At 44.5% G+C, this 21,608-nt stretch overlaps 1 protein-coding gene across 2 annotated transcripts in view; it reads right to left on the bottom strand.

Annotated features, from left to right (window-relative positions):
• rad51ap1 (RAD51 associated protein 1) overlaps positions 1-21,608 on the bottom strand; it is an 84,039-nt gene that overhangs the window by 52,505 nt on the left and 9,926 nt on the right. For both annotated transcript variants that reach the window (XM_086010253.1, XM_086010252.1), the window contains exons 2-4: positions 10,344-10,390; positions 8,626-8,767; positions 6,747-6,826 (exon numbers count right to left, since the gene is read on the bottom strand). In XM_086010253.1, the coding sequence (XP_085866379.1) occupies positions 6,747-6,826; positions 8,626-8,767; positions 10,344-10,390 (269 nt within the window). The remainder of the gene's footprint in view (positions 1-6,746; positions 6,827-8,625; positions 8,768-10,343; positions 10,391-21,608) is intronic.

Below are 21,608 nucleotides of genomic sequence, written 5' to 3'. Positions count from 1 at the left end.
ACTCTTTGCTTCCTGTCTGCCAACCAGTTCTCTATCCAAGTCAGTACCTGAAGCGGATCATCCACCCATTTTTCATTCTACTAATTTCAGTGGAACAGAAAATCGGGCGGGTTCTACAATGGGCCGAGCAGAATACCTGCCTGGTTACCTCTCGGGTGGAGAAGTTGAAAATGAGCCCATATCTCTAAACCATGCTAAACTTAAATTTAATAAGATGCAGGAGGAAACGTATTTTCATGTCAACTCTTCTTTTATCATTCTTTAAAGATCTAACTTAAACTTGTTGAATTTAAACTTATTTGGGTAGATTAACACTGTAGAGGATTCAAAGTTGAATTTAAGGAATTTTACCAAAAGGAGATTGGTTAGATGCTGCAACGGTTTGTTGATATTTATATTCAGACACTAGTTATTACCCTTTTCAGAACTGAGCAAAAACTTCATGATGTCCTTTATACTATAAATGTTCCACCAAACAGAATATAATTGATGTCTACATGTTTTAATACACAGGTACAATCAAACACACCAAGTGTTTCAATTACTATAATCAGATGAAGCACTATAAAGGTTAAAAATCCTGTTAGACAAAGAGATACTTATCTAAAAATTACATCATCCGTTATAAATTAATGAGTGCCATACAGTCAGTAAATAACTGTTATATTTAACAGGTTTAGTAAAGGGCAAATAAACTGAGCTATGCCTTTGTGCCATCTCTCATATGAAGATCTCAAAACATGTGGAATCCAGGCGGCACAGCCATTGGCAATCTGAATCACTAAGGCTCTCGATTTTTAAGCTCCACCAGGCTCGAGCTGAGAATATTCGAACGATCACCCAGTTCACTGCCCATAAATGCATCAATAAGGTGGCTGATGCTTTATTCAGAAGCACCAATGCCTTTATAACTTTCTCCAATTAGCAGCAGCAGCATTGAGAGAGAGTTTCACAATTCTATTGTACTGCTGGCTTTCCATCAGTACAAGGAGTGACTAATTCTACCTACCTAGCCATTTGTGTCCCTGCTCATAATCCTGTGGACTACTTGAACAAAGAGATTCTACTCTTGGTGTCCAACTGATCTGTGATCACTGGATCAATGCCTCCTTCCTCGGTAGCTCCCATAATGTACTTATATTGTGCCAGGATTATTTGAGGGGCCTGGTAGAATGCAAGGATGGCTCTTATGTTAACCATGGCCAATTACACTCGCAGCAGCTACAGACAGCAGCAAACCACAGATATGAGGCCCATGCAACCACCAGGATAATTTTTTGAGCATACCATTGGCATATTTTGATGTAGCATTTCAGGTGTCTGGACAGATCAGAGCACAAATTACAGTATAACCCCCATCCAGAGTCTCCAGGACCATCGACCAACCCCATGGATAGGTGATACCACCAGTTAGAAATGCAAAGCTTTAGCAGCAACTGTTTGCCTCTCTGAAACCTAATCATGCTAGGCATCCAACCTTGGATATATAAATGCATGTTCTCGGACCTGGCCTCTAGCGAACACCTTCCAACAGCTGTCAACCTCAGACTCAGAGTTTTCCTTTCAGCTGTATGATAGGCAGCTGCCTTCGGTATGGCCAAAGGAGCTAGGAAATCAGCTTGCCTTGTGCCAACCACCTTGATGTTAGACATTCAGTTCCAAAGAAAGAAAAAAAACTTGCATTCATATAGTGCCCTTCACAACTTCAGGACATCCCAAAGAGCTTCACAGCCAAAGAAATACTTTTAAATTGTAGTCACTGTTGTAATATAGGCAAATACAGAAACCAATTTACACACAGCAGGGCCCCACAACAGCAGTGATGCTGATAACCAGATACAGGAAACTTTCGTTTAAACGGCACCTAAATATCCGGAATCCTCTATTAACCGGCAAAATTCTCGCTCCGAAAACAACACCTCAATAACCGGCAATATTGCCGAGTCCGAGTCTCCAGCGGTGGCCGAGTTAGTCAGTGGGGGTAGTTCTCCAAACTACCACTACTCGGTCTCTTGGCGCTATCGGAAGTCGGAACACCTCAAAAACCCTGCATCAGGAGTCTGACTCTCCCACGCTGCCGGTAGCCTCTTCTGATCCGCCATTTTTCGGGGTTCCAGTACTGTGTGTCTCCCACGCTGTTGGAACTCATTGGATTGCGTTATGGAAATCCCAAAAGTTGGTCCAACCAAAAGGAAGAGAGTGGTGTTAACTTTTAAACAGAAAATCGATATATGCCAACGACTAGAAAGGGGAGAGAAGCGTATCAACATTATGAATGAATTCAAAATCGGTTCGTCAACAATCTACGACATCAAATCGCAGAAGGATAAGCTGCTCAAGTTTTATTCAAGCTCGGAGACATCTAAGAGTGTAGAGAAACGGCGTACGCTTCGTAAGCCTAAGCGTGAAGAGCTGGATACCGTGCTTTATGAGTGGTTTTCTCTTAAGCATTCAGAGGGTGTTACGATTTCCGGACCCATGCTAATCGAAAAAGCGAAGGATTTCTACGCAAAGATGGAGCTCACTGACGAGTGTGCTTTCTCTGATGGATGGCTAACGTGCTTCAAGGTACGGCACGGGATACGACGACTCGATATTTCCGGGGAGAAGAAATCAGCTGATCACGACGCCGCAGAAGAATACTGCGATTATTTCAATCGGAGTGTGCAGCAACATGATTTGTCGCCAGCACAGATATACAATGCCGATGAAACTGGCTTATTTTGGAGGTTTTTGCCAGAATCAACACTTGCTGGGGCTAGTGAGGCTAATGCTTCAGGTTACAAGAAAAATAAAGATCGTGTAACCATGCTAACATGTGCGAACGCTGCTGGATCACACCGGGTTAAACTTCTCGTCATTGGGAAGTATAAAAATCCCCGTGCATTTAAGAATGTGAGGCACTTACCTGTTGAGTACAAAGCTCAAAGAAATGCTTGGATGGATAAGGAAATCTTTTCAAATTGGTTCCATCATATTTTTGTTCCATCTGTGAGGGAATATTTCCGTAGAATAGGGAAACCTGAAGATAGCAAATGCATTTTATTGCTTGATAATTGTAGAGCCCATCCGCATGAATCCGAGTTGGTTTCTGGAAATATTTTCACCATTTATTTGCCACCAAATGTAACTTCTCTCATACAACCCATGGACCAGGGCGTCGTCCAAAATCTCAAGTGTCGTTACAAGAAAGGCTTCCTACGTAAACTGATAAGCCAAGATGACAATACAGGTATTCACGCATTTCAAAAGGAATACAATCTTAAAGATGCATGTTCCTGGAACTTGGTGAAAGGTCACACTTTGAGACAAGCCTGGTGCAAATTGTGGCCTTCTATAATGTTTGCTGAAGGTTCTTCTTCAGGAGGAGGAATTTCATGGGTTCAATCTTCGTCTGAGGAGGACCACAGTAATGGAAATGGCTGGCATGGTGAAAAATGTAGGCCCAGCAAACCCTCTACGTCACCTCAGTGAACGTGATATTGAGCAGTGGGTTGATGCAGATAGAGAAGTTGCTGTTGTGCATATGCTAAGTGATGATGAAATAATGGAGAATGTTTTGAATCCAAAGAAAAAGGAAAGTGTGATGGAAACTGAAGAGGATGAGATTTCTGAAGAGAACAAGATTTCTTGGGCTAAAGCTGCAGAAGATTTTGTTTCATTACTTAAATTTGCTGAAAGCCATTCTTGCTATTCTGCCCAAGAAGTTATGCACCTCCATATTCTGCATTCCACCTTTCTACAAAGAAGGCAAGAGTCCACTAAGCAAGCAGACATCTGGGACATGTTTAAGAAAGCTTCCAAAAGAGTTGGAGCAGTGGAAGTGCCTGAAGAATCTGTTGAAGTGCATGATCCTGATGACCCAGCTGGCATGGATATTCCTGATGAACCAGTTGGCTTGGAATAAGTGTACAGTCAACCACCGTACAGTACTGTACAGTCGTTTATAAGTTTTGTTTTACTGTTAAAGTTGTTTATAAGTTTTGTTTTACTGTAAAGTCGTTTATAAGTTTTGTTTTACTGTAAAGTCGTTTATAAGTTTTGTTTTACTGTAAAGTCGTTTATAAGTTTTGTTTTACTGTAAAGTCGTTTATAAGTTTTGTTTTACTGTAAAGTCGTTTATAAGTTTTGTTTTACTGTACAGTCGTTTATAAGTTTTGTTTTACTGTACAGTCGTTTATAAGTTTTGTTTTACTGTACAGTCGTTTATAAGTTTTGTTTTACTGTTAAGTAATTAAAGAGTTATGGATTACCATCAACTGGCATTACTGTACTTAATCAAGCATCTTTCACCATCCATTTAACACAACATTCTGTAGGTGAGTACCCAATTACTGTATACTGCAGATTTCTTGATTTTTAAAATTTTTCTTTGTTAAAAATAGCCTGGGTAGATAACCCGCTCAGTCATCCGGAATTTTTGATAAACCGGCAACACGCCGGTCCCGGATACCACAAAGTTTCCTGTAATCTGCTTTTTAGTGATGCTGGTTGAGGGATAAATGCTGGCCAGGGCACCGAGAACACTCCCCTGTTCTTCTTCAAATAGTGCCATGGGATCATTTACGTCTTCCCAAGAGGGCAGGCGGGGCTCCTCAGTTTAACGTCTCATCCGAAGCACCTAAGACAGTGCAGCAGTCCCTCAGTACTGCAGTAAACCGTCCGCCTATGTCCTAGAGTTGGGCTTGCACCCATGACCTTCTGACGTACAGGCTGATACCAAGTCTGGTGCCATGGAACAAGCTTAATTTCATCACCATCTCTTCATTCAGGTGTTGACATGAGGAGCTTTGGCAAAGAGGTGTGCCTGCCTTGATGCTGACTCCTCCTCCAAAGTACTTAGTGGCAGGCTGGTGCAAGCTGGAGCCTTCCCTTCCTGCAGCCACGTCACCCTTTTGCCACCTCACAGCTTGGTTCCTGGTTTTGCACATGGGCTAGAGGAAGCCTTGAAACATGAGAGAATTGTTTGGACACATGTCCTTTACACCTCAAGGTTAAACTGCATTTGGATTTTGCAGTCATTGAAAGGAAATGAGAAAGACCAAAGAGCCCTTCCTTCAGCTCTTCTCAGCACAGTCCTGGAGAACTGTGTCCAGGATGAAGTTGGCATTCACCAGAATCCCCAGGTGAATCAACAGTGGGGAACGATGCCCCTTGAATCTTCCAATCAATACCATCTAGATGCCCTTTTGAACTGTGCAAAGCCAATAACACCGCACTTGACTATCCCAATGGTTAGCCAAATGTTCAAGAGGGTATTGGATTCCAGATGAGGCGGTCAGCAACACAATAATATTATGACACTTTTTTGCAAATGATAACAGAAATGCCTGGGCATCAGACAGACACAAGTCCAACACCGATGCCATCTACCACATTATTGATAAAAACATCAAATAGAATTGGCGACACTGTACAACCTTGGCTCACTCCTTCTATGCGAGAGGTAGATTCAGAAAGTTTCTTATGCACCTCTATACAGATCGAATATGGCATGTACTCCCACAGCTTCCGGCTTCTTTATGGGGATCACACGAGGCACCAAAAACTTGCACTTATATAGCACCTGTCCCAAAGCACTTCACAGCCAATTACGTTTTTTTTGGAAGTGTAGTCACTATTGTAATCTAGGCAAACTGGGTTGAAAGCCCTATGAAATCGATTAAAACAGTGTAAGTGGGATTCCCCTAAGCCTTACAACATTCTGCAAGATCATATAAAGCCACGATCTATCCTACACATTTCTTATGAAAGCAAAATCCAGCCTGTTCCTTTCTGCTTTCTCTGCAGGTCTCCAGAAGGCCTCAGACATGTAATGAGATAACCCAAAACAGCATCTTGAGAACCATTGATAGCCACCAGATTCCTCAGTACTTTTCAGAATCATTATGATCCCCATTTTTGTGGGCAGAAACAATAACCATGTTCTAAACACTGTACGTGCCTCAAACAGATTCCTCATTCAGCAGCCTCAGAAGTGAAGATCCAAGACTAGTTGGTGATTTCTGGCATTGTACTTCAAGACCATTGCAATTCCCTCCACTTGCCTAAAGCAACTTTAGGAATTTGGCATGAATAAAAACTTACATCTGCTGCCCTACCATTTGCTAGGCAACACAGGGTGAAGTCCACTTCTTTCCATTGGACTGGTTTCTATCTGTACACTTCTGTTCACCAGCTTTTCCAACCCCCATGCAGATGGGCCCCTACTACAAACAGATGTCACCTTAGTATAGTGCTCTCTCCAGACACTAAGGGTGCCTCCATGGCTTTGTTATAGAGCACCAGACTTGTTAGTTATTGGTACTAGCCTAGAATAACACCTTTGACTGAGCGATGACAGATTTTAGCCAGAAGAAAAACAAAGGATCAACTTTTTGTTGAATTGTACATCCTTGAAAATAACTCACTGAACCCACTCATCACCCTAAAGAGGGAGTGAGCCCATACAACTTATGAGTGCCCAAGTCACAAATTATTCTTTACATAAAAAGAGGTGGGAAGTCTCAATCCACCTATAAATGTGTTAGTAACCTTTAAAATACATGTACTAAATAGAGATTTTTAATGGTGTGGAAAATTATTTTATGTTTCAGCCCAATTACACAATAAACATAATAAAATGTTTTATTCATTATGTTGGTAAAATAGGATGCAAAAATAGAAGATAACAATTCAACTGGGATAATTCTGTTATTTACTAAATACATTGAAAACTTCTACCTGGTTAAAAAGAAAGTTCTCACCTTCACTGGTTGGCTCTTGTACTGATAGGACTAATGCAGCTTCTAAGTTTCTTTGGTAAAGCTTTTCATCAAGTGGCAATCTGTGGTATGAAGCAATCTGACAAGTGAGTTAAAATAATCAAAATTCCAATGCAAACCGCATTAACAGCCCAAATGTAAGGAAAAGTACACACAGACATGCAAGTTTTGTCAATAACTATTTGACAACACAAAGAAAAAAAATCTCTCCAAATCTTCACACATTGAACGATGACAAAGATTATTGGTATTTCTCATTTCTTCCTCACTCCATTTAACAGCACATTTATTATGGATATTTTCAATTGCTTCAGTTTTTTTTGCTGGAAACATTCTCCACAGAATTGAGTTCAGGGAATAAAGTAAAATTGCTGAAATTACGAGACCAAAATGATATGAAACATAGAAACATAGAAGATAGGAGCAGGAGTAGGCCATTCGGCCCCTCGAGCCTGCTCCGCCATTCAATGCGATCATGGCTGATCATCCAAATTCAGTACCCTGTCCCTGCTTTCTCCCCATACCCCTTGATCCCTTTAGCCTTAAGAAATATATCCAACTCCTTCTTGAATATATTTAATGTATTGGCCTCTACTGCCTTCTGTGGTAGAGAATTCCACAGGTTCACCACTCTCTGGGTGAAGAAATTCCTCCTCATTTCTGTCCTAAATGGCCTACCCCTTATCCTTAGGCTGTGACCCCTGGTTCTGGACTCCCCGACCATCGGGAACATCCTTCCAGCATCTAGTCTGTCCAGTCCTGTCAGAATTTTATAAGTTTCAATGAGATCCCCTCTCATTCTTCTAAACTCCAGCGAGTACAAGCCCAATCAACCCAATCTCTCCTCATACGTCATTCCTGCCACCCCTGAGAGCTGGCCACTCATTAAAAAAGCATTACACTTCAATGAAATAGGGATACTGAGGAAGGACAGGATGAAGTCACCAACTGGGCATGCCGATAAAGACTCTTATCAGCAGGGACTAATTTTCCACTCAGTGGTAGCACATCTATTAGGGTTTTTGTTGTCTGACCTCATTGCTCCTAATCAGTCTAGTGCTAACGTCAAAGCATAATTGTGTAATCCAGCTCTCCAAGGAGCTCCAGCATAATGAAACTGTCCACTCCCTAGCTCTCTTGGAGTCACAGCAATCCTTAAAAAAATGTGCATTACCTCAACACAAAGAGGAAAAAAATCCATATTACATCGAACAACAAATGGCTGGTAGTGAGTTTAAAGCAATTTAAACTCAGCATTTGTTTTGTTCATAAATTTATAGTATAATCAAACTACTTCATTGTATTACTAACCTGTAAGTCACTATTAGCCATCTGTATCTGTCAATTTGAATCATAAATATGATGCACTTTATTGGTAAAGTTGTTCACAAAACAACCTGGTCTTTGAAGATAAGCAGCAACAGAACACCTTAAAGGCAAAGTGACTTCAAATTTTCACAATGTTTCCCTTTAGATCAATTTGAGTTTAGTGCACTGTATTGGCAGGATTCAGAATTGCGCCTGCAATTCTGCACAAGTTCCAAAGCTCAGCCATGAGAAAAAAAAATCCAGCAGAACAGTAATTTTTAATAAATAGAATTAGAATATGCAAGTTAACATATTATTTCTGAGAAAGAAAAAACTTGCATTTATTCACAATACTTAGAATAGCCTGCAAAATTGTAAGCAGCTGAGTAATGCTGTGCATTTATTGCAAGGTACTAAGGGAAAAGAAATGATGGAAAATCTGGAGGAAGGAGTGGCACTGACGCTGCCTGCAGGAGGAAAAATCAGGCAGTGCAGATAGCCCGACTACGAGCAGTACTCACTGATATTCTCTTTAGTTACAAACCAACCTCACCTTTCCTTAGGTGGTACCGTTTTGGCTTTTGCATCTTGACTGTCAGAATTTTTAATATTTTTTTCCTTTTTTTGCTTCTGATCTTTAGTTGTTAGACGGGACTTTTTACTTGGAGGAGCTGATACACATGCAAAATCTTCATCTGCAAAAAAATATATATAAACACTAAGGAATATTCACTGTTCCAGTGTACCCGCAATTATTCACTTGTGAAAAATCACTATTCCAGCAGAGCTCACAGATTAAAGGATTATTTCACACTCAAAATTAACTGTAATTAAGGAGAAACTTGTGAAACCAGGAAATATTATTCTCGGCTAAAGAAACTATGAGCTGAGGGTCATTTATCAAATGCCACTTAGCCAACAAATGATGATTCAGTAAAACTAAACAAATGGGGGGAAAAATTCAGTTGGTTGCGCCTCCCATTAGCGCCTTAAGAGGGCGCTAACGGGGCGCAAACCAACTAGCGCCCGGGTGCAGCACTGCCCATGCCTCCTGCAAAATTCAGTGGGAGGTTAGTGGTGGCGTTAACTGGTAGCGCTGCGCCGCTGGCGATGACATCATTGGCGTGCGCAGTGCCCCGCTCACACCACGATCTTCGGGAGTGCCCCCTGACTTACCGCTGGACGCTATGTCCGACAGGGTCAGGGGGGCGTACCTGCGGCCGGGGAGGCGCAATTTAAAGGCAAGGTGCGGGGCGGCCATTTTTGTTGCTGGCTGCCTGCCAACACCTGCCTGCGCTCCCGTCCCAGACCTCCTGAAACGCCCCCCCACCCGCGGAGTGCTGGCTGCACTCCAAGAGCCCGGCACTTCTCGAGTGCCGGGCTCTTTTGCCTGTACTCCCGATCCCCGGGGGTCCAGCTGGGCTCCAGGTTGCGCTGCACAAGGCCCATCCCCTTTAAGAAGGGGAGGAAAGCCTGCAATACCGCGGCGCGACGTGTTGCAGCGCATAACGCCGCAATATTGACTCACAGCGCCCCAAGAGGGATGCGGGGCGCTTCCAGTAGCGCTCCGCTTCCCTCTTGGGGCGCAACCACTCAATTTCCGGCGTGGGGACGCTAATTTTTCCAGGCGGCGAAGTTAGCGCGGGGTGCTACTCAATTTTTAGCCCATGGAATTGCACCGATTCCTAATTCTAAAGGCAGTTAATGTGGGGTTTAGGTAGGAAACAAGAACAATGGACAGAATCAGACTTCAAAGATGATTGGAAAAATGGCTGGGCTGAAAGGACTTTATTTCTTAATGTAATATACATATTTCAGCACATATTTTCGCTCTTTATATATGCTTCTTAAAAACAAAAGCTGTGTTTGCTGGAACAGGGAAGGCTAGGGGGAGGGTTCTAATATAAATATTCAAAATAATGCAAGAATTTGAGATGGTGACTGGTGAAAGACTACATCGACTGGTCAGTAGGTCAGTAACAAAGAGGCATAAACTCAGGATTAGTACTTGAAGCATAAAGGAAGAGGTTAGGAGGATTTTTTTTTCATACCTAGGATATGGAATACTTTACCACGTGGCTATTCAAGCTGATTCAATCACATTTAAATTGGAATTAAACACGAAGAAAAAAAAGGCCACAGGCAAACAGCATGGAAATGAGTGTGGGAGCTAGAACTGGCACATGTGGCTGAATGACTTTGGTATGCACCAGCATTTCTGTATTCTACAGAAAGCCAATATACACTTTTTAACTTTTACTCAAAACTCACCATCATCAAAGTCTCCACACTGTGAATAATTTACAACTTTCTTGGTCCTAATGATAGAAAAGAAACATCTTTTACATTTCACAATCTTAAAGTAGAAAACTCCAAAAAAAAACATCTGAAATATCTTTGAAGAACATATCAAAATTAGACATACTTAAGAAAGGAATAAAAATTTTGGAAATCCAAAACAATACAAGCTAACTCAAGGACTACAAGAAACTTTCAATTTACCGGCATTTAAATAACCGGAACTCTCGGTTAACCGGCAAAATTCAGGAGTAGGTTCAGGTAACTTTTATTACTTGCCTTCCTCCATCTGTTGCTGTGCAAGGGTGTGGCTGCATCTGTTGCTAAGCTACAGAGAGGCTTGGAACTTGTGGCCATTGTTCTGAACCTGTTGCTAAGCAACAGGGTTTGTTGCTTTATACGGAGCTCTCAGCTCCGTATCTTTTACTATAGCTTTCGGTTATCCGGAATTTTTGATGAACCGGCACCACGTCGGTCCCGTCCGTGCCGGATAAAAAAAAATTCCTGTACATTGCTTAAGGCTATGTTTAAAGTTAAGTTTGCAGCTATGACAATTAACTGGATTTATTTATTTGTGAGCTAAATGCATTGCTCTTAGCAGAGGGGAAATTAGATGGTTTTTTTTTTTTTACACAGCAAATGATGATGATCTGGAATAAGCTGCCTGAAAGGGTGGTGGAAGCAGATTTACTAGTAACTTTCAAAAGGGAATTAGATAAATACTTGAAAAGGAAAAATTAGCAGGGCTATAGGGAAAGAGCAGGGGAGTGGGTCTAATTGGACAGCTCTTTCAAAGAGCTGCCACTGGCATGATGGCCCGAATGGCCTCCTTCTGTGCTGCAAGATTCTATGATTTGTTATTTTAGAACTCACAATATACCAGTGTTAATAAAAAAAATAACCTGGTATCTCATTTCAAGGTTTTTCAAATATCCTGTCTTTTGATACTTGATTGGAAACTTGCATTTGGTTGATCAAGTGATAATCAGTTTGCTTTTGCACTTGCATAAACTAAACTACATCATCAATCAGAAAAATATCAATTTAATTTGAAAAAAAACTACATATAAATTTACAAAAAGTGAGATTGGTGCAGTACAGAAACATCAGATAAACAACATCTATGCCATATTATCTGGATGACCCCAGTGTGATCCTACCATTTGAGCTTCAGTTTAGGATAACAAGACACCATGTGATATCTTTGGGCTTTACCACCAACCTTCTTACCCTAGATTATGTCAACTCTTGTATCTTAAAACTTAAACTCCTTCCCAGTACAGGAAACTTTGGTTTATCCGGGGGTTAACTGTCCGGAATGCTCGAGCCACCGGCAAAATTCAGGAGTCGGTTCAGTAAGTTTTTTTTCTTTTCGTTGCTTTTTTTTCACCAGTCAGGCTCTGCAAGGTCTAGCTAAAGCTGTTGCTTAGCTACAGAGACGCTTGCAAGCTACGGCCGACTGTTTAGAAGTTGGGTTTGTTGCTAGATACGGAGCTCAAAAGCTTCCGTATGTTTTAACATTAGCGCTGGTTTGTCCGGCAGTTTTGATGGGACGGCAACAGCTCGGTCCCGTCGGTGCCGGATATCACAAAGTTTCCTGTACTCACATATTGGAAACCACTTCCACAACACCTAAATCCCACACCCATTTCTCTCTCATCCGGGCACCACCCCACTATCACACCCTGTAACCCTCCTCCCAACACAGCCAACAACTTTAATCCTCCTCCCATCACAGCCAAATCCTTCAACACCCCCCTCGCACCGCCTAACCCTGTAACTTCCCTTCCACCACTCGTTCCTCCCCACATACCGCTCCCAGACCACCCCTCCACTACTTGCTTTTCCTACCCATACCATCCTCATTTCCTCCAATCTATAAATCCTTTTCCCAAATTCGCTCACTCTGAAACCCACCCAATACTCTCTCCTCCAGTGTTTATACATTTAAAAAAAAGCTTTCCTCCATACCTTTTCTCTCACAACTTTCCTTCATCATCACCTCTCCTTCCCAGTACCTCATCCCACCAAACTATCTGTGACCTTAACTTTCTTCCTCCTTTGTCCGCTAACCTTTCGCTGCACCCCATCACGCAAACCACTTGCCACCACTAACTGCTTTCCCACTCATCACCAACCTCTGGTGCCCCCATTTTCCTTTCACCCCTTACATTTCATACCTCTCCATTACTGAACCCAGACACCCCAACCTTTCTCCCCGCCACCAGTCACACATACAACTTGACACTCTCAGATAAACTCCAAATTCACCACATCCCCTTTAAGAGCTAATTATCCAGATAAAAACACTTTGCCACAGCTCCCTGCTTCATGACACATCCTGTGCCAGTCACCAATATAAACAGAACCTTCCCACCACACAAATGGACACTCACAAACATAAAAGTCCATAAATATTTTTTATTATATCTATATACAAAATACACCATACAAATTATATTGAATACACAATTTAAAAAACATTACAGTACACGGATATGGGAGTGAAAAACAAATTAAATGTAACCCGTGGTTAAAGTATATTTACATAATATAATTGCTCAGCGAAATAATCATTTTATTTACAAGTGAACAGTAAGTATATTCAAAACCAGCTACACTGATGTGATTAAAAACCTCGCTCTCCTCTTCCTCACCAGCCCCGGCTTCTCATCAATGCTTTTCAAAAGGAACTTCCCTGCTTACGAACACTACAGTATTTTTTTAATAATTGTTTCTTGTGGCCTGCGGCCAACCCCCTAATGTCTCTTCCTCTCTGCAAACTCCAGCCTTCCCTGTTTCTTGTGCATGTTCCTGGGATTGGAGCTTGCCAAATAACTGGGTCCATACACAGGCAAGGCATTGCATCCCCCCACCCAACAAATCTGTCCCTGGCTGTACGTACGTACACACATACGCGTGTGTGACACCTTCCACTACGACCGAGCCCAGCTCTATTTTTTGTGGACTGGGGCCTCAAACTACTTTACCCTATTTTTCTAGGTCCATTAAGAAACTGAAATGCTGCAGTTTAAAGATAATCAAATGCCACTATCTTCCCCCCTCTCTTCCCCACCCTGCAGTACTTTCCCTCTCTGATCTGCAGCATAGCAGTCCTCCCTCGCCTATTCCAATTATCCCCTGCCCCGTAATCCCGCTTGACCTTAAGAGTACATTGCCTCCCCATTGGCAACCCCACAGGGGATCAACTAACATAGATGATGTGTAATGGGCACAAGGAGCAAAGTATCAAAATTTGCTGACAACACAAAAGTTGGGGGCTTGGCAAACAGCAAGGAAGACGGTAAAAGGCTTCAGGAGGGCACAGTTTAGCATAATGGGCAGACAAGTGGGAGATGCAATTCAATGTGGAAATGTGTGAAATAAAGCAGTCCGAGTGGAAAAACAATTAATGGGAAAATGCTGAAGGGTGTGGAGGAACAGAGACACCTAGGGATGCAATACAGTATATAATTCCTTGAAAGTGAGAGTCCAGGTCGATTAAGCCACAAAACAATAGTATTTTGGGTTTTAGAATCAAGGACATTGAGTACAAGAGTAAACAAGTAACAATGCACACATATTACCCAATGGTTGGACCACAGAGTAATTGTGCACTTTTGGACACCCCAATCTAGAAAAGATAATAAAGCCTTTGAGAGCATACAGTGGACATTTACCAGGATGATACCAAGAATGAGAACCTATAGTTATGAGGATTGACTAAAGGTATTGGGACGATTTCCACTGGGGCAGTGAAAGCCAAGAACAGATTTAAAAGGTTTTAAAAAAAAATTATGAAAGCATAGAATGCTTTGTCATAGTGGATAACTAAGGGAAAGACTACGGCAGTTTTAAGGGAAGTGCAGATAAAGATTTGAAGCAGAGGCAGATACATTACTGGGCAGAACACAGGAAATGAGGTTAGTTTTAGATTGTTTTAGAAAAGAGTCCAGGCAGACACAGTAAGCCTCTTCCTCTGCTGTATGCTTTGATGGTTCCCTTATATAAAATTGATGAACTTTGCTTCAACAATGGTTTGCAGTAGAGAATTCCATATTCTAAGCACCCTCTGTATAAAGAAATATTTTCCAACCATCCATTTAATTCTTTTTCTAATTATCTTAAATTTGTGCCCTCTCATTTTACAAACACCTACCACAACACTTCATAACCTTGAAGACTTCTAGCAGAGCACCTCTAAACTTTCTCAACTTCAGGGGGGGAAAAAAGGCCAAAGTTCTCAGGTTTCTCTACACAACCGTCATCCCTCATCCCTGGTTACCTAGTGAATCTATGGTGTACCTTTTATCCATTGATTTATGGCATTCGTACAAGGGCATGCTCAAAGCTGCACTCAGTACTCCAACTGCAACCTAACAAGCTTATCACCAGTTTCCTGCTTTGTATTTTATGCCTCTAGATACAGAAGCTAGGATTTCGTTTTTGTCTTTACACTTGAACGGTTCGTCGTTTATAACCTGTGTATCTGTACACCAAGGTTCCTCCACTCCATTTAAAACCTTCCCATTTAAAATGTATTTCCTTTTCCTATTCTTACTTCCAAAATGTATGACTTCAGTTTTCTACATTGAACTACATTTTCCACCTATGTGCACACTCTGCTAGCATATCCAAGTTCTTCTATAGTCTTTCACAATCCTCAGCACAATTTACCATACTCCCCAATTTGGTGTTAATTGTCCATTACTTCTTAATTCCAGATCATTAATATATATAATAAATAAGATCAGCCCGGCACAGATCATTGTGTAACACCAGTCACTAATCTTTTCCACAAATACTTCCACAGTTACTATTAAAATATTCAGTGCAGCAAATAACTGGCTGTCTGGCTTTTCATTGCTGCCATTCCTTGGTGGCTGGATTGGAGGAGATGGGGGCAGGGGCTACAAACAGCAAGTTCTGGCAGACACTCTGAATAGACAGTCCCTCTTTGTCAATTATGTGTGCCAGAAATATTTGCACGCAGAAATTTATTGTAAGTGGGTTGCACTATAACAAATTGGCTCTCTCCCTCCCCTCAGTCAGTCTCTCTCTCACTCTCTCTTCCACCCCCCATCCGCCGTCTCTCTCTATCACTCTTTCTTTGTCTACCCCAGTCTCTTTCCTGCTCTACCCTCAGTCTCTCTGCTCTCTCCCCCATCTACCCCAGTCTCTCTCTCTCTACCCCTCTCCCCAGTCTCTCTCTCTTTCCCCCAGTCTTGCTAACTAGCCTCTCTCTACTGCTCTCCCCAGTCTCTCTCTACCCCTCTCCCCAGTCTCTCTCTCCCCCCGGTATCCCTGCCTCCCTCTACACCCCCTGGTCTCCCTCCCTCTGAACCCCCCAGTCTCCCACCCTTCCTCCCTCTACACCACCCCCTCGCCCTCCCTCCCTCCCTCGCTCGACAAACCCCGGTCTCCCTCCCACCCTCTACACCCCTGGTATCCCTCCCTCTACAGCCTCCGGTCTCCCTCCCACCCTCTACACCCCTGGTATCCCTCCCTCTACAGCCTCCGGTCTCCCTCCCACCCTCTACACCCCTGGTATCCCTCCCTCTACAGCCTCCGGTCTCCCTCCCACCCCTCGTCCCTCTACAACCGCCTGGTCTCATACACCCCCCCCCCCCCCCCGGTCTCTCTCCCCCCAGTCTCTTTCTCTCTCTCTCGCTCTCCCGCCCCCCCCCCCCAGTCTCTCTCTCGTTCTCCCCTCAGTCTCGCTCTCTCTCTCCCTGTCTCTCTCCCAGTCCCTCTCCCACTCTCCCCACCAATCCCACTCTCCCCCCCCCAGTCTCTCTGTCTTTCTCTCTCTCTCTCCCCCCATCTCTCTCTCCCCCCCAGTCCCTGTCCCTCTCTCCCCCCCAGTCCCAGTCCCTCTCCCCCCCCCCCATCCCACTCTCCCCCCAAGTCTCTCTCTCTCCCCATCTCTCTCTCTCAATTCAATTCAATTCAATTCAAATTGCTTTATTGGCATGACAAGATACATCTTATGTTGCCAAAGCACAGAAATACATGTATGATTGACCATATAAACACCGATCTAGACATACAGTGTATAGACAAGTATACCCATGTATACATAGATATATACACACATATAATATGCATATAATCTTTTCTTAGATTTAATGGTCACTGGTTGTCCCTCTGCTTGTGGCAAGCTGTAACATAGTTTGCCGCTATAGTTACACATTTTCTCTGTTCCCCCAATAGATATGGGAGTTTTTGGAGGTCATTCAAATTTTTGAATTCAGGGCATATTTTTGTGAATTTTGGGTAGAAATTCTCCCTTATGTCCTGATAGTTTCCGCAAGTTGTGAGGAAGTGCATCTCTGTCTCCACCACTCCCTGACTGCAGTGAGAGCATATCCTGTCCTCTCTTGGCAGCCAGGTCTGCCTGTGTCTGCCTTTTTCGATGGCCAGGCTATGTTCACTAAGTCTGTACATTGTCAAGGCTTTTCTCAGTTTGCTATCCTTTACCATGGTCAGGTATTCAGCCATGGTGTATTGTCTGTTTAGGGCCAAATAGCAATCGAGTTTGTTTTGGGTTTTTGTCGTTTCTGTCCAATAGGTCAAATATTTTTCCTTTTGTTTAGTGATAATTGTGTTGAGTCGAATTCTCTGTGCTAGGATGTCACTGTCCTGGGGCTGGTTATTATTAGTAGTGTTGGTAGTTACTTCAGTGAGTCCCAGGACTAGTTGACTGAGGGTGTTCTTCTTTATGGTCCTCTCTTGGCATTTCAAGGCTTCGTAATGATAGCAGTGGGGGTTGCTCATTTTTAGGTGTTTCCAAAATTTGATGGCTCGTTTTTGGATATTAATTAGTAGTGGATATTGGCCCTCCTCAGTTGGTGAGAGCAGAACCAGGTCATCTGCATAGAGGAGGAATTTAACCTTGGAGTCATATAGGGCGAGGCCAGGTGCTGTAGATTGTTCAAGTAGTTTTGCCAATTCATTTATGTAAATATTAAAGAGTGTCGGTGAGATAGGCGAGCCCTGCACCACTCCACGCCCCTGTGAGAAATATTTTGTTTGTTTGTCTCCAATTTTAACTGCACATTTATTGTTTGTATACATTGATTTAATTACATCATATGTTTTTCCCCCTACCCCACTTTCAATAAGTTTTAAGAATAGTCCGTCGTGCCAAATAGAATCAAAAGCCTTCTGAAAATCTATAAAGCAGGCAAAAATTTTGCTTTTGTTTTGGTGAACATGTTTGTCAATTAGGGTGTGTAGAGCCCCAGTCTCTCTCTCTCTCTCTCCCCCAGTCTCTCTCTCTCCCCCCCCCCCCCAGTCTCAGTCTCTCTCCCCCCCCGTCTCTCTCTCTCTCCCCCAGTCTCTCTCTCTCCCCCATCTCTCCCTCTCCCCATCTCTCTCTCTCCCATCTCTCTCTCCCTCTCCCATCTCTCTCTCCCTCCCCCATCTCTCTCTCCCTCCCCCATCTCTCTCTCCCTCCCCCATCTCTCTCTCCCTCCCTCCCCCATCTCTCTCTCTCCCTCCCCCATCTCTCTCTCTCCCTCCATCTCTCTCTCTCCCTCCCCCATCTCTCTCTCCCTCCCCCATCTCTCTCTCCCTCACCATCTCTCTCTCCCTCCCCATCTCTCTCTCTCTCCCTCCCCCATCTCTCTCTCTCTCTCCCTCCCCATCTCTCTCTCCCTCCCCATCTCTCTCTCTCTCCCCATCTCTCTCTCCCTCCCCCATCTCTCTCCCTCCCCCCCCTCTCCTCCATCTCCCTCTCTCCCTCTCCCCATCCCACTCTCTCTCCCTCTCTCTCCCCATCTCTCTCCCTCTCCCCCCCATCTCTCTCTCTCTCCCCCATCTCTCCCCTCTCTCCCCCATCTCTCCCTCTCCCCCATCTCTCCCTCTCCCCCATCTCTCCCTCTCCCCCAGTCTCTCTCTCTCCCCCCAGTCTCTCTCTCTCTCCCCTAGTCTCTCTCTCTCTCCCCGTCTCTCTCTCCCCCAGTCTCTCTCTGTCTCTCTCTCTCCCCCCCAGTATCTCTCTCCCCCAGTCTCTCTCTCTCCCCCAGTCTCTCTCTCTCCCAGTCTCTCTCTCTCTCACCCCCCCCAGTCTCTCTCTCTCCCCCCCGTCTCTCTCTCTCTCCCCCCCCCAGTCTCTCTCTCTCTCCCCCAGTCTCTCTCCCCCCAGTCTCTCTCTCTCCCCCAGTCTCTCTCTCTCCCCCCGTCTCTCTCTCTCTCCCGCAGTCTCTCTCTCTCTCCCCCCCCAGTCTCTCTCCCCCCAGTCTCTCTCCCCCCAGTCTCTCTCGCTCCAGTCTCTCTCTCTCCCCCAGTCTCTCTCTCTCCCCCAGTCTCTCTCTCTCCCCCCCCCCCAGTCTCTCTCTCTCCCCCCAGTCTCTCTCTCTCCCCCAGTCTCTCTCTCTCTCCCCCAGTCTCTCTCTCTCTCCCCCAGTCTCTCTCTCTCTCCCCCAGTCTCTCTCTCTCTCCCCCAGTCTCTCTCTCTCTCTCTCCCCCGTCTCTCTCTCTCTCCCCCCAGTCTCTCTCTCTCTCTCCCCCCAGTCTCTCTCTCTCTCTCCCCCCCAGTCTCTCTCTCCCCCAGTCTCTCTCTCCCCCCCCCAGTGTCTCTCTCTCTCCCCCAGTTTCTCTCTCTCTCTCTCCCCCCAGTCTCTCTCTCTCCCCAGTCTCTCTCTATCCCCCCAGTCTCTCTCTCTCTCCCCCCAGTCTCTCTCTCTCTCTCTCTCTCTCTCTCTCTCCCCCCAGTCTCTATCAATTCAATTCAATTCAATTCAAATCGCTTTATTGGCATGACAAGTTACATCTTATGTTGCCAAAGCATCGGAAAACATTCATGTTTGTTCACAAAAATACAGATCTATCCAGACAGTGTATAAACAGATATATCCCTGAGTGTATAAATATACTTTCATATAATTTATATATACTCTTATCTTATCTTTAGTGGTTGTCCCTCTGTTTATGGCAAGCTGTAACATAGTGTGCCGCTAGTGTTACGCAATTTCTCTCTTCCCCTAGTAGGTATGGGAGTTTTTGGTCGTCATTCAAATTTCTGAATTCCGGGCATATTTTTGTAAATTTTGGGTAGAAATTCTCCCTTATGCCCTGATATTTTCTACTAGCTGTGAGGAAGTGCATCTCTGTCTCCACCATTCCCTGACTGCAGTGAGAGCATATCCTGTCCTCTCTTGGTAGCCGTGTCTGCCTGTGTCTACCTTTTTCGATGGCCAGGCTATGTTCACTAAGTCTGTACATTGTCAAGGTTTTTCTCAGTTTGCTGTCCTTTACCATGGTCAGGTAATCAGCTATGTTGTATTGTCTGTTTAGGGCCAAGTAGCAATTGAGTTTGCTTTGGGTTTTTGTTGTTTCTGCCCAATATGTCAGATATTTTTCCTTTTGCTTAGCGACAATTGTGTTGGGTCGAATTCTTTGTGTTACGCTGTCACTGTCCTGGGGCTAGTTATTGTTAGTAGTGTTAGTAGTTACTTCACTGAGTCCCAGGACTAGTTGACTGAGGGTATTCTTCTTTATGGTCATCTCTTGGCATTTCAGGGCGTCGTAGTGATAGCATTGGGGGTTGCTCATTTCTAGGTGTTTCCAAAATTTGGTGGCTCTTTTTTGGATAGTGATTATTAATGGATATTGGCCTAGTTCTGCCCTGCATGCATTGTTTACTGTTTTCCTTTGAGTCCGGAGGATACTTTTACAGAATTCTGCATGTAGGATCTCAATTGGATGTTTGTCCCATTTTGCAAATTCTTGTTGTGTTAGCGGTCCCCACACCTCACTGCCATAGAGTGCAATTGGTTCAATTACTGATTTGAAAACTTTGAGCCAAATGCTAATTGGGATTTCTATTTGGATTGATTTTTTAATGGCATAGAAAGCCCTTCTTGCTTTCTCTTTCAGTTCATTCACAGCCAGTTTGAAGTTTCCCGTAGAACTGATTTTTAAGCCCAAGTATGTGTAGTTAGTGGTTTGTTCAATTTTGGTTGTTCCTATTGTGAAATTTATTTTGGGTCCCTGATGTCTGGATCTTTGCTGGAACACAAGGACTTTGGTTTTTTGGGGATTTATTGTCAGGGCCCAAGTCTGGCAGTACGACTCCAGCAGATCCAGGTTCTGCTGTAGACCCTCCTCAGTTGGTGACAGCAGAACCAGGTCGCCTGCATAGAGGAGGAATTTAACCTTGGATTCATATAGGGTGAGGCCGGGTGCTGTAGATTGTTCAAGTAGTTTTGCCAATTCATTTATGTAAATATTAAAGAGTGTCGGTGAGATTGGCGAGCCCTGCGTCACCCCCCACCCCTGTGGGAAGTATTTTGTTTGTTTGTCTCCAATTTTAACTGCACATTTGTTGTTTGCATACATTGATTTAATTACATCATATGTTTTTCCCCCTACCCCGCTTTCGATAAGTTTCAGGAATAAACCCAGTCTCTCGCTCTCTCTCCCCCCCCCCAGTCTCTCTCTCTCTCTCTCTCTCCCCCTCCCCAGTCTCTCTCTCTCTCCCTCCCCCCAGTCTCTCTCTCTCTCTCCCTCCCCCCAGTCTCTCTCTCTCTCTCCCTCCCCCCAGTCTCTCTCTCTCTCTCCCTCCCCCCAGTCTCTCTCTCTCTCTCCCTCCCCCCCAGTCTCTCTCTCTCTCTCCCTCCCCCCAGTCTCTCTCTCTCTCTCCCTCCCCCCCAGTCTCTCTCTCTCTCTCCCTCCCCCCAGTCTCTCTCTCTCTCTCCCTCCCCCCAGTCTCTCTCTCTCTCTCCCTCCCCCCAGTCTCTCTCTCTCTCTCCCTCCCCCCAGTCTCTCTCTCTCTCTCCCTCCCCCCAGTCTCTCTCTCTCTCTCCCTCCCCCCAGTCTCTCTCTCTCTCTCCCTCCCCCCAGTCTCTCTCTCTCTCTCCCTCCCCCCAGTCTCTCTCTCTCTCTCCCTCCCCCCCAGTCTCTCTCTCTCTCTCTCTCCCTCCCCCCAGTCTCTCTCTCTCTCTCCCTCCCCCCAGTCTCTCTCTCTCTCTCCCTCCCCCCCAGTCTCTCTCTCTCTCTCCCTCCCCCCAGTCTCTCTCTCTCTCCCCCCAGTCTCTCTCTCTCTCCCCCCAGTCTCTCTCTCTCTCCTCTCCCTCCCCCCCAGTCTCTCTCTCTCTCCCTCCCTCCCCCCAGTCTCTCTCTCTCCCTCCCCCCCCAGTCTCTCTCTCTCTCCCCCCCCAGTCTCTCTCTCTCCCTCCCCCTCCCCCCAGTCTCTCTCTCTCTCCCTCCCTCCCCCCAGTCTCTCTCTCTCTC

The sequence above is a fragment of the Somniosus microcephalus genome, chromosome 17, assembly GCF_052327205.1.
Source record: "Somniosus microcephalus isolate GS21.2 chromosome 17, FLI_Smic_1.0, whole genome shotgun sequence".
Taxonomy (NCBI): Eukaryota; Metazoa; Chordata; class Chondrichthyes; order Squaliformes; family Somniosidae; genus Somniosus; species Somniosus microcephalus.
This window is presented reverse-complemented; position numbering and strand designations above follow the sequence as displayed.